Source organism: Canis aureus, chromosome 12 (genome assembly GCF_053574225.1).
Source record: "Canis aureus isolate CA01 chromosome 12, VMU_Caureus_v.1.0, whole genome shotgun sequence".
NCBI classification, from domain to species: Eukaryota; Metazoa; Chordata; class Mammalia; order Carnivora; family Canidae; genus Canis; species Canis aureus.
The window spans coordinates 41875709-41889162 of record NC_135622.1 but is presented as its reverse complement, the minus strand read 5'-3'; the positions used below and the strand labels follow the sequence as shown (position 1 = coordinate 41889162).

Below are 13454 nucleotides of genomic sequence, written 5' to 3'. Positions count from 1 at the left end.
GTACCAAACCAGAGAAGGGTTTAACCCAGAGAGGCAGGGGGCCCAAGTCTTGACACATTTGCACACCAGCGGGGCATGCAGGGGCCTCGGGGTGGTGAAGGGCCTGGTGGGGGGGTGGTTGGGGAGGGAAGGGAGCCCTGGGGCACAGGGGTGGCACTTGGGGTTTGGCATCGGGTTCCCTCCAGGTCCAGGCTAGCTCCCACCGGGGAGTCCCCAGCACTGCACTGGGGCTGCTGGGAAGCAGGTCAGGTGAACAAGAATCAGAAGGGGTCTGGTGTCCTCAGGCTGGACTAGCCCCTCGGTACCTCTTTCAGAACTGGCCAGGCCACTAGCATTGAGGAGTTGCTCTCCAGTCCCATGGGGTCAGGGTGGGACATGGGGGGATGGGCCTCTGTGCCTTCAGGCTCCCGTCCCTCCTTTCGGCTGGACTGGGTATCTTTGGGCTCCCCCCTCAGACTCCTCCCGCCCACCCAGAGTTTGGAAGAGAAGAGCGTCTGGTTAACACAAGCATCTGACACACAGCGTAAAGCAAAACACAGACAGAACATCACGGTGCGTGCATGCGTCATGTCCTAATCTGTGGGGATGATGGAGCCGCCCAGCCCCCCAGCTTCCCAGCCTCCCAGCCTCCCAGCCTCTCAGCTTCAGAAGGCTCTTGTGCTCTGCTCTGAAGCTCGGAGGAGGGCTGGGCCAGTGGCGGGCTGCTGGCTGGCGGGGTGGGCTGGGGCTGCCCATCAGCATGGAGAGGGCAAAGTTCTGGAAGCTGGTGGGCTGGGGTAGGGAAGGGAGAGGGAGCCTGTGAGGCTGGAGGCCACCAACCAGGCCCTCAGGGAGGGAGCTGGCTTGGCAAAGACTTAGGCCAGCCATCCAGAGGGAGGCACAGGCCCGGGGAGTGTGGCCTCCAAGGTTCTCGTGCCAGTGCGACTTCAGGGCTGGCTCAGAGAATAGTCTAGGTAATCAAAGCCCTTTATCATTGGCTTTGGGACAGGTGGGCATCGAGAACACACGAGATCTTGAGGCTGTTGCTATGGAAGCCTTGAGGCAGGATGCTGGCTCGAGAGCCAACACCCTGCCTCTGGCTGGTCCTATGGGGCTGAGAGGAAGGCGTGCACGGTGACATCACAGTCCACACTAGGGGTGGGCCAGGGGAGGGCAGGCGAGGGGCAGGGACAGGACGGGGAATGCCTAGGACTAAGAAGGGAGGGAGTGACACCTTGAACACGAATCATCTTTACCTATATATCCTCCGCCTCCTCCACCTGAGGAGCACCCCCCGCCACCCCCTCCGAAACCCCCTCTTGTCTCCCACCCCCACTTCTTCATGGCCTGGGGGCAGGAATGTCCTCCGGTGGCACCCTCCAGCAAAGATTTTCCAGACCAGAGCAAGGAAGTATTATCATTCCAGCCACCTCCACCACCTGTAGGAAGAGACGGAGAAAACCCCGAGTGAGGGGATTCTGGCTAGATTCGGTCACCAGGGCCAAGTAGGGCCTGGGGGCTTTGGAATCCACAGCTGGAAAAACAGGAGCGTGCCCTTTGCCCTGGTGAGATCTGCTTTGGCCACAGCCGTGTGCATCCAGTTGGGACCATGCTTCAGACCCACTAGGTCTTTGGATCACAAGCTGGGGAGAATGCTTGGTTAGGGGTGGAGGAGTTGTGGGGGGGCAAGCAGCTTGACAACTAAACTCATTCCTCTGCCTTCTTTCCATGCCCCCAACTCCTGAAGTGCTGGGACTTTGTTTCATTGATGCTTTGCATCCCAACAAGAACGGGGACCTGCCAGTCCTTGGACAGCCAACTATCAAAATCCTGCTGGGCTCACTGCAGTGGAGTTCCTTTGCAGGAATCCTGGACTAGGTCGGACAACCTAATGGGCTTCATTTTTACTAGCTCTGAGACCCTGGGCAGGGACTTCCCCATTCCGAGCCTCAGTCTCCTTATCTGTAACTTGGGGATAGTAAGACTTGCCTTATTGGGTCGATGTTGGGATCAAAGGAGACAATGCATGCAAAATGCTTCCCAAACCACACGACATGTAGGGATGTCTGGGCATAGGAGGTACAACACGTGTGCAGAGGGCTTCACACTCTGAAGCTTCTTCTTGCTTGGCTGCTTCTAAGTTGCTGCTCCAAGGGGGGCAGGGAAGATGGGGGTGGAGAAGGGGCTGGGGAAGGGGTGGGCAGGACCCTTGTGATGACAGCCACTGGAGCTGTGCTTCCCAGTGCCTGGGGCTGCTTTGAGCTCTTGCAGAGGAAATGCTATTTACAGAGCTGAGGTTCAATGCAGCTTTATCTTAAGGCCACAGGCTAACCACAATCAACCTCTCCTGCTGGCCCCTTAAGATTCCAGGACTCCTTCTGTCTCCCCCTATGTTGCTTCATATGACATGCAACAGGCAGTCTACTCCAAAAGCTGCACAGTACTTTCTGTTCCTGCACTTGGTAGGTGGTGAGGACCTGGAGAAACAGCAGCGCGTGGGTCTGCAGAACCCTGAGGGTTAGCTAGCCTGGAAGGGGCATCTGGAAGAATGGGTGGCAGAGATTCTTCTGGACCCCGAGCGGGCAGCAGAGGGATGTCTAGGTGGGGGAAGCTGAGCATGGAGATCACTATTGTGCTAGAGAGGAGGAGCTGGGTTGTAGGAAAGGAGGCCAAGGTCAGGAACAAGCTCAGTCTAGAAGAGGGACGATCAGAACAGAATGGAAACCCCCAGGCAAATCAGCTTTGGAAGCTGCAGGGCTGTGGCACCTGCCTGGGGTTTCAAGCAGCTGGCCTTCCTTCTGCCTGCTGGAGGGCAGCATGTGGGCCTTTCAGGGCTGTTGGTGTCTCGTGGCAAAGGGAAGGCCCCTCAGCAACATTTGGCACCTACAGTGGGCCATGAGCATGGTAAATAAATCAGGATGACCCAGCCCTCTCTCCCCTGTGCCCTGCACGGGTCCGGGCTGAGGGGTTTCTGACCCCCTACTCCGTCTTAACAGCTTCTAAGCAAATGTATGCGAAAGAAAACAATCCACGTAAAGAGAAAAACAAAGCAACCGCAATGATGTTTTTTAAAAATGAGTATGAAACAGTGCGGCTGCTCTGAGAAAACCATCCACCAACTCTCTGAGCTCGCTGACTCTTCTGTAGAATGGGAATAATCACTTGGAAAGCCCCACGGGGCAATTCTGAAAAGCAGATGTGGAGGGGCTCCGGGGGTTATTCCCTGCTGCCCCGGCGGGAGGGGTGCCAGGAAGAGCACTGGGTCACCCTCTCCAGGGCCGCACCCCCCGTGTCTACCCTTCCTCCTCTTCTAGCCGTCTCTCACTTGAAGGGGAAATTTGAGCATTTGTTTGATTGACCTTGAATCTTAAACGCCTCCAGAGATCCTTGGTCAGATTGTGGAGAAAAGAAAATCCAAAAACGAACTGCATTTTCTCTTCAGACGTGGCTGGCTTCGGAGGAGTCAGAATTCACACCCCTTCAGGGTTGGTCTCTGACTTCTGTGCGGCTGGCTCGCCCTCGCGAGCACGGATTGCCAAGCTGGGGAGATTCCTGGAAGAGCTTCCCCGGGGAGATGTGCCAGCTGGTAGCCCAGCGCCTGGAGGCACCGACCACAGGACCTTGACTCTGCCCACACTCCTTCCACCTGCTCGAGTCCAGCTGCACTGGAGGAAGCCCAGGGCAGCTGGGCTGCCGGTCCCAATACGGCCGCCTGGCTCCCTTGCTCAGTGACCTCTGCAGTTCGAACCCCATGTCAGCAAAGATGCCTCCAGGTCCCCAGGCTGCGGCCTGGCCTTCCTCCCTTGATGTGGGTACCGGTATCCAGAGCTGCCGGCTTCTCAGGTACCAGCACCCGAGACGCAGGCGTGTGAGGGCGCGGCCGAGGGAGCTCAGGCCATCCCCGGGCCTGTCCTGGGCAGCGCGGCCTCGGCGCCTTACCTGCCGCTCCGGAGTTGCCGTTCAGCCCCAGGACCGAGGAGTTATTCTCCAGTCTCTCTGGGTGGAACGTGTCTGTCTTGGCGCCGTAGGCCCTGCCGCCCCCGCCGGCTGCAATGATCAGGGGCACTGGCACGCCGTCCTTCATCTGCCCGGGGAGATGGGGAGATGGGAGACTGAGAAGGTGAGCCGGACCCCCACTCTGGGGACCCTGAGCCACTTCGGTGCTTAAAGTGTCTGAGTATTTGCTGGGCTGCGGGGGACATCCCTGTGGTCTGGAGGCTGCGACCATCCGCCCTCTCCTACCCCAGCTCCCGTGTCCCTCGGGGTTCAGTCAGAGGAGCAAAAGCACCGGGAGATCGAAACATCCACCAGGAGGTGGGACGGATCTTACCTGAAGCTTCTGACACTAGCCTCAGAGGACTGGGTGCTGGTGCTTAGAGGCGTCTCTCTGCTCCCTCTTACCTCCCCACTCTCCGGGTCTCTGGCTCTGACCTCTACAGCTTCAAGGTTAAGCTCCCAGCATCCCTGTCACAGTGGGAGGACCCAGAAAGAAGCCTTTGCCTGCTTTTGCTCCCGTCAGAAAAGCCCAGCTCGGCACAGGGGAGGCACCGTGGGACCCTTTGGAACTCTGAGGTAGCAACGGCAAGGCCTGTGTGGGGACAACGGGCTGGTATGTCAGCAAGAGAAGAACCTGCCTTTTCTCCGACAGGCAGGGACCCCTACATTCCTCTGGGCCTCACTTTGCTCATCTTTAGATGGGGCTAAGGACACCTGAGGCATTCCATTCTCAGGGTCCCACATGATGGATCCATGACTCACGGAAGTCACTGCCCATGGCGTGCTGGCACAGCTGGCACACTTACCTTAAAAACGTAGGTGGCTCCACCTCCTCCTCCGCCCCCTCCTGCCCACTCATGCACACTTCTGTTCACGCGGATTTCTTCTTCTATCACGTTGTTCTCTCCAATGCAGACTTTCTGGATTAATCGGTTTGTCTGTAGAAACAAAAAGCACCTCAGGTTTGTAAGCTCAAGTTTCTCTCCTTCCCGGCACACAGACCTTCTATGCTTCATGATAGGCTCTGACCATCTCTCCAATAGCTTACAGTTGAGTTGAAGAGACAAAAATAAATACATATATATATGTATATATGCACACACAAGCACACACACAGATTATACATATATATATATATATACAACTGTCACTAGAGAGTATTAGAGAAGGACCATAGGATAGCTTAGATAGAAAATGCATGGGAAGTTGGGGGACACCGAGCAACTTTGTGCTGATTGGTGATCAAGGAGGACTGCCTGTAGGAGGTGGTGTTTAGTTGGGCTTTGAAGCATAGGGAGATTTAAAAAATAGAGAATGGGGGAGAGTTAGAGCATTCCAGGGGAAGAGAGTAGCATGAACCCAGAGAGAAGTAGATGAGAGGGGAATGTGGGGAAAAGCAGAAGGAGTCTCTTTGGTTTAGAAAAGTCCACTTTAGGACAGAGAGACAGTCCAGGAGGACCTGTTAGGATCCTCTGGACTCTGAAGAGGGGATGACAAAGGCCTTAGATGGTGAGGTAAGGCTGGAGGGAGTGTAAATGTGAATGGGTAGGGGAATTCAACTGGACGGTCAGATAATGGCCAGAAGCCTTGAATACAATCAGACTTAAATCTCTAGGCAGTGGTGAGCCACTGAAGGTTTTTTGAGAAGTGGCTGTTTTGAAGGATCAATGGAAGAAAGCACAGCAGTGGGAGGCCAGGCTCAGCTTTATTCCCAGCCCATCTAGGGGAAAATCATTTCTCCATTTCAGACATCTCTTCTCTCCCATCTGGGGTCCCATACCTTTGCCTCCAGAAATCCCCCGACGCAGCCCTAAATGGAGCTTTCTGTGTCCATCACAGAGAACAGGATGTGACCCCAAGAATCTGCAGACACCCCTGGGCAACTGAGGAGGAGGTGCTCACCCTCTCTGACTTCCAAGTGTGGAATGGGAATACAGACACCACAGGCTGTACCTACTCAGGATGGTACAGAGAGGTGTCTAGGATAGCGTCTCATGTGTTAAGGACTGCATAAACAGGTGCTGTTGTTTTACTTAGATTCACTTCTGGGCCCACACATGGTCCTGGTGTGGGCCCAGGCATCTAGGAATCCCTGGGGGTGTGCAGAAAATCCCCATGATACAGGGGATCCCTGAAATAAAGAGGGCAGTCCTTCAGGAAGAGCAGGTCGGCTTGTCAGGCACAACAGCTAAGAACGCTCCGAACATCCACCCGACTTCAGAGGAAAATGGCTTTGCTTTCACTTATTAGAAAAAAGGCCGATAAAACATCACATTTCCATTGAATGCTGCTGTGTAACCAGCCAGTGGACATGGCAATTCATCTTGAGCCACTCCTTATGCTAAAGCACTCAGGGGTGCCGGCAATGAGTACTAGAGAAATTTCCAGATAAATAGCCAAGATGCAATTTGTTTTATGGCATTTTGGATTTAATGATGGAAATAATTTGATATTTTTTAGAGTGGATTTAGTGTGGGTGGAAGGTTCTGAATTGCTATTGTAGAGAGCTGACATTTCTCTTGTGTGTGTGCAGTGCTGTCCAGGTTGGGGGGTGGTGCTGGGGAGGAGCAGTGGGAGAAACCCTGCTAACTGCTGCCTGGGGTGGGCATGAGATGCTGGAGGCATGTCCGGAGGGCTGAGCCCAGGGGCAGGGAACCCAAATACGGTTTGCCCACTGGGCAGGGTCCAATCTGGCTTCTTGACTGGGTGTGCTGGAGATTTGCTGAGCCACGTTGGGTGAGACACCTCACTTCCCTGGACCTGCCTCCTCCTGTGTAAATCGAGCAGCTGTCCAGTCTGAACCAGTGGTACCAAGAAGGTCTATCCCTTCAGACCCTGCTCTCTTCCTCCTCTCTGTCCAACAGCAGTGGGGTCTCCACCTTGGGGGATGCCCTCTTCCTGTGAACAGAATCTGCAGATGGCTGAAGATTGCAGGAGTGGGAAGAAGGAAGCAGTCGGGCTGGGGAATGGTCTTTCCTCTAAATAGAGCCCAGGCTCGCACCCATCCCCCGCTGCCCCTGAGCAGCTCCTCTAAATTGGGTGGGAGAGGCGAAGAAGGATGGATTCTCAGTCTGCCTCTTGCTGGACCCAGCAGCAGCATTTGGCAGACTTGATCATGTGTCCATGGTAAGACTTTCTTCACCTGACTTTCAAGAGGCCACATCCTCTGGAATCTCCTCTGACCTCCATGGCTCCTTCCCCTCAGCCTCCTCTGCTCTTCTTTTCCCTGACCTCTAGATGTTGGGGGTCCCTGGGGCTCAGCCCTTCATCTTCCTCTTAATCAGTACTGCTCCCTAGTCAATCTTATTCCAGCTCAATTTTATGTTGACGTCTCCCAAACTTCTATCTCCACTCTAGACCTCGTTCCTCAAGTCCAGTGGCCCATCTCCGTTGGTTACCAGAAATCTCCACCTGGCTGTCCTCCAGATCTCTCCTGAGCTTGCCCCCACACCTGCTCCATCCACAGCATTCCCAGTTCAGGTGATGGCAGCTCCTTCGTTGCAATGGCTCAGGTACAATTCTTGGAGTCATCCTTGATCCTTTCTTTGTCTCAGTTCTTCATCTAGATGGGCAGGAGATTTTTTTTTTTTTGATTTTGCGTTCCAAATATGCCCAGAATTCGGCCACTGTTGCCATCTTCGTCCCAGCCACCGTCATTTCTCTCCTGGACTAATGCAGCAACCACTGAATTCATTGTGCTGCCTCTTTCCTTGGTCCTAAGTGAGCTATTCGCTGTACTGAGGCCAGAGTGAGTCTTATAATATGCAAATCACAGCAGCTCCTTCTCCCACCTTATTCCCACTTTTAGGGCCAAAACTGTCCTATGGCTTCAAAATGTCCTTATGGTAGCCTGATCACCTCATCTCTCACCTATTCTTCCTCTTGCTCCACCCCCCTCCCCGGTGTTCAAGAATAAACCAGGAACTCTCCCAGCTCAATGCCTTGGCTTCTGCTTGGCTAGCATCCCCAGATATTTTCCTGGTTCGATTCCTTTCAGGACTCTGCTCAGCTGTCATTTGTTCACTAGGCTTCCCTAGATCACCCTATTTACAATTGCAACCTGCCCTACACACCTGACTCTTGTTACCCTACTTCTGTTCACTAGAACACTTGCACTTCTGGGCATTCTGATGGACTGATATTTACTAGTCATTGTTCATCCTTCCTCCCCCAGTGGGAACATTAGCTTCTTCAGAGCAAAGATCTTTCTTTCGTTCATGGATTTATTTCAAGATGCTAGAACAGTGACTGGCGCATTGATAGATATTTGCTGAATACATTCGAATGACTTGGAGGCTGTCTGGGTGTGGGCTGACCGCTCACAATTTTTACCTTGTGAGTGATGGTTGTTGTGAAATTTAACATTTAGACCAGTGGTTTTGCTCACCTGGAGATATCTGGCAATGTCTGGACACAATTTTGATTGTTAATACTTGGGATGCTATTGGCATTGGGTAGACAGAGGCCAGTGGTGCTGCTAGAGAGGCTGCAGTACCCATGACAGTCACTCACAACAAAGACTCACCTATTCCAAAATGTCAATATTGTGGATGTTAAGAAACCCATACCATCAGATCTGGGGGTCATGCCAACAGATGAGGCTTAAGAGGAATTGGAGAAGCTACAGGAGCTGAAGGGGTTTCCAGCAGCTGGAGCCCATCCCAGGCGCAGGTGTGGCCAGGCACATAGAAAGAGTGACTCCATGCAGATGTGCCGTTGAACCAGGAAAGCTGCCAAGTCCTGCAGTTTAATTCTTAGAGAGCACTCCATTCTTTAGAGGATCCTCTCTAGGCATCATTCTTCTGCCTACCGAGGACTGGAGGTTGAGGTAGTGCCCCAAAAGGTCTTTCTTTCTCTCTTTCTCCCAGTGACTCCTGAAGGTCAATGTGTGGAGCTCGGGGAAGACCCATGCCCAAGTGCCCCCCACTTCCCCTGCTATGCCCGGCCCCACCAGCAGAGGGGGCTGCCCTCTGTCCCTGGCTGAGAATGGGCTTCAGAACTCTCCCTGTGCATTCATGAAGTTTGAGAGCAAGTAGGTTGATTAACAAGATGATAAAGTGGAGCAGCCCTGAGGAACAAGTAGATTACAATTGAATTAAAAAAAAAGGACTTGGTCCTGTGAAAAGACATAACTGATTACAATCCAATCAAGTAAAAGTCCCTTGCAGAAGTCAATGCAATCGTTCTGCTTAGATGAAAGAATTACATTAGCACTCAATACATTCCTGTGGAAATTACAGCAGCCTGTAACTTAATGACTTAATATATTATATCAGGTTCGAAAGTTCTGATTATAGTTGCTAAATAAAAGTTGGATTCCAGACATTTCTCATGCGCAAGTGCTAAGCTTACTACTTTTGCTTTGTTTAAACCCTGTGAGGTGGGGATGGGGGGATGGGTGCCATCCTTTTCGCCTTGCTCTCAGACTGGTGCCCAGCTTTCAGGAGTCCTAAGTGTATTTTGTGGAATTGTACTGCTTTCTGTGCAGTCCTTGGTCCTACATCTGTCCCCCAAGGCTACTCATGAATAAGTTCTTGGAGAAGGGGCCCTCGGTCCTGGGCACTAGAACCCAGCTCCCCGCCCTGGCCCGATCCTAGGTGGAAATTATGATTCAGGTGAGGGTAGGGCCTCGCCTCACCATGCTGAGTTCCTACCAGGACAGCTCGGACAGCTTACACCGCCAGGATCCTGTCTCCTCCAACACAGACAAGAGGCAAACAACTGGGATGCCCGGTGCCTGCACTGTTAGTCTTCAGTGGCTCATTCTCCTGGCTATTTTATTTTACTTTTAAAAAGATTTTATTTATTTACTTGGGAGACAGAGAGAGCACACAAGGAGAGGGAGAGGGAGAAGCAGACTCCTTGATGAGCAGCAACCCCTGGCCCCGCAATGTGGGGCTCTATTCCAGGACCCCAGGACCATGACTTGAGCTGAAGGCAGCTGCTTAACCAACTAAGCCACTCAGGTGCCCCTCTCCTGGCCATTTTTGACCACTACTGGCTTTCTTCAGTCCTGTTGTTGGAGCGTGCCCTATTTCACAGATGGATACCCCAATGGGGCCAGAAACCAGAATGGCAGGTTGTCTCTGGGACTGCAGAGGGTGGCAGTCTGGGTTGTCAGATGATGGGCTCTAAGGGGGGAAGGGGTGAAGGGCATAGGCCCCGAGGCCCAAGCCAGTGCGTGGCACAGCACAAGCAGGAGCTAGAGTCCTTACTCCGTGCTGCCTTGTGAGTGGCTTTGGAAAACTCCCTTCCTTTCTGTACTCTCAATTTTCTCATCTGTAAAATTTCTCATCTGTAAAATAATAACAGGGCTAAAGATGATGATGCCCTAGCAAAGAAGTTTAGGAAAACGGGTAGTCTGCTGAGAAGAACAACCATTTGCCCATTCAAGTAGGATCCGGTACTTTAGTTTTAAGGGTCATTCTTGAAACCCGTGCCTTAGCCTTGGTCCCTGTGGGGCTGTGAAATCCCAACAGCCATACCATCTTCTTTCTCATACACCCCAATGGGCCTAGAGGGGCATTTGCAGGCAGAAGGAGGGGGTGAGTCTTGCCATCTGTGACTAGGAGCTCCCAGGAGAGTGTCCGGGCGTTGATGCCCTCGGGGGGGCTGTGTGGGTCGTGGGTGGTGTGGAGGGGAGGTCCCCACTCCTGACACTTACGCTGGGGCAGGCGTCTTCCCCCTGCTGCCCAACCAAGATGTACAATGTGTCGCCTTTCTCAAGGTTGAAGATGCCCAGCACAGACACGCCGTGGGACCGCATCATGGTGTTCTTCCCGCCTTTCCCACCAGCAGCTCCGTAGCCTGAGATGCTGCAACACAACAGAGCACATGAAGACTGACTCCCCTCCAGCCTGCCCCGCAGCTATCCCTGGGGCTCAGTGTACCACCATCGTGGTCCTGAGGGTTCTCCCCCGCATCAGCCCCTGAGGTCGGCAAGCAGGCTTTCTCTTCCCACAGTCAGGAGAGGACAGTCTTGTTTATAGAGGGATAAGCAATTGCCTCATTCCCAGGGCTAGGGAGGTAAAGAACTAGGACAGGATGCAAGAGAGAAAGAGAGGGGGGAAGAGGAGAGAGGGAAGACAGGGAGAGTCTGTTTAACGTGGAGGGTGTGGGGGTGATGATTTCCTGAACACCCGGGATGTCCCATTATGGTTTCTCTCCCTATCCAAGATCAAAGGACTCATGTGACCTTAGACAAATGACTTAACTTTCCTGTTCCACATCTGTAAAATGGGGACAATAAGAGAATCTACATTCTAGCATGTGTGTATATGACATTAAAGGGGTTAAGACATGTAGCCATAGAATTGAGGCGGACACATAATAAGTTATCCCATAGTATTAGAAACAACAATAATATATATTATTACAACTTATGTATTATTATGATTAGTGGTGGAAGTAGCAGTAACTGATTTGATAAACTTTCCAAGTTTCCTCTCTGGGTTTAGACACAAGGAAGTCCCCTGTGGAATGGCCGAGGTGAGCAGTGTTTCTGAGCACAGACTATTTATTCCCATCCCACTAGCAACTCTTTCTAGAGCCATGTGTGTACAGAAAACAACCAGTCACGATGAACAAAAAAAGAGTGGGGGAGGCACAGGATTATTTTTATGTCCCTTAGATTGTTCAGATAGAGTCAGACAAGGATGGAAGGAGAAGAACTCAATTGAAGACGGCTACACACCAGTTACAAATGCCTCCTCAGAGACCATCTGCCAGGGAAAGGGACTCGAGAGGTTTTCGTGTCCCCATGTATTCAGATCCAAGGTCCTTTATGAAGAGCATTCAGGAAGAGATGCAAGGCAGTTTTGTACATGTGCACACGTGGTGGACCTGCTCCACCTGTAATTCTGGGAAATGTCCCATGTTCCAAGTGTGCGAGGGGCCTCCTGGGGGGCTCTCCTAAGGCAGAGCTTAGCCCCTCTGTGCAGAGAGAAGCTTGGAGGGCTGGCTGATTGCTAATGTGGCAGGTGAAGAACTGAGGTCTCCGTGGAATGCCAGAGAGTCTGATGTCTGTCACCCTCTTGGTGGCCAGACTCTGATGGGAGCTCAGTGAAAGCTGACATGGCTTAAGGCTGGGTGCCTAAGGGGAGATTGGAGATGGGCTTTAGCCCCTCATGGCACTTACAAAGAAACTGGAGAGGCAGTTATAGTTATGAAAAGAGAGGTCTCACCACAAGGGTGGCTATATTAGGGAGGCAAAAAGGCTCTGAGGTTCTAGGACCAGAGTGGACCATTTGCTAGCTGTGTGTCCTCCTGGAATCCCAGCCCCTTCTGCAGTCAAAGAAGGACCACATCTTCTCTGAACTCAGGGTAGTGGAGAGGTTCAAGATCAAAAAGAGATCATGAGTGCAAGCCCCAAGACAGCGACATATCTCTGCAAAAGTCAGGGCAGTCACGTGTTCGGGGCTTGGGAAGGGGACGGGACTGTGACAGGCATCGGAGCAGCAGCATGCCACTGCTTGACATTGGGGGTGGAGGTTTGAACTAGTCCTCATGGCAGAGAAGATAAACGGGTAGGACTCTCACCCACGCAGAAAGAGGTGGAAGGTGTGAGCAGAAGTGAAGAGGCAGGAAAGCCTCTGGTATGTGTGGCTACAGCAGGTGCTGGGCAGGGAAGTGAGAGGATGCAGGCCTGCAGAGCGGGGGACGGGCTAGTTCCTGAGCGTCCTACAAGGCAGGCATGAGGCATGACATCCCCCCAATAGCCATAGATAGTAGCTGTTAGTAATTCACCTGACAGCTGAGGACACTGAGGCTCAGAGAGACTAAGTAACTCATCTGTGGAAGACCCTGGTCCAAACCCCCATCCCCTCAAAGAGGCCATTTTCTCTCTGACATGCTGCTGCCAGGCTTATCTGGATGCACGGCGAGGGTGGTCTGAGACGCTGCTGGCTCATCTTTGCTCCTGATGCAGAAATGGAGAAGGTGGCAAGGACTATTAAAAGGCTGAGGGAAAAGGAAGGCTTATTGGTGACAGGAAAGTAGCAGAATTATTTTGCTCAGAGGAGGGAAGCCTGGGGCAGGGGTGAGGGGTGGTGGGGTTCCAGGGATGGTCTGTGCAGACTCTAGAGATAGCGTGTGGTCGTACCCCCCACTCCTCCCCTCGCCTTGGTCCTGCTCACTGTTTCTGGGGCTTCATCAGGTTGCACTGAGAAAGGATTTGAGAAAATCCTTTCAACCTGAAGATGTGGTTTGGTTGGAAAACTGCTGCCTGAGACAGAGACCTCGTCCTGCCCATTTGTGCTACGGCTGAGAGGTAAGCCGTACCCTGCTCAGCCCTTCTGGCATCATTTGCATACCATTTGCATCAATCTGCATACATTATGAATCATTCTGAACTCTTGCACATGATTAAATTTAGCCAAATTATATTTTAGAAGTTGTTTGTCCCTGACTCCTTTTTCCTCCTGAGCCCTTCTTTCGTTTTTCTTCTGCTACCTCCGTACCCCAATATGGACCCCAGCCCC

At 52.5% G+C, this 13454-nt stretch overlaps 1 protein-coding gene across 1 annotated transcript in view; it reads right to left on the bottom strand.

Annotated features, from left to right (window-relative positions):
• Nucleotides 1-13454, bottom strand: part of ALK (ALK receptor tyrosine kinase) — a 682206-nt gene that overhangs the window by 36413 nt on the left and 632339 nt on the right. Inside the window, exons 13-16 of the mRNA XM_077843727.1 lie at nt 10640-10790; nt 4782-4913; nt 3919-4063; nt 1236-1418 (exon numbers count right to left, since the gene is read on the bottom strand). Of these exons, the coding sequence (XP_077699853.1) occupies nt 1236-1418; nt 3919-4063; nt 4782-4913; nt 10640-10790 (611 nt within the window). The remainder of the gene's footprint in view (nt 1-1235; nt 1419-3918; nt 4064-4781; nt 4914-10639; nt 10791-13454) is intronic.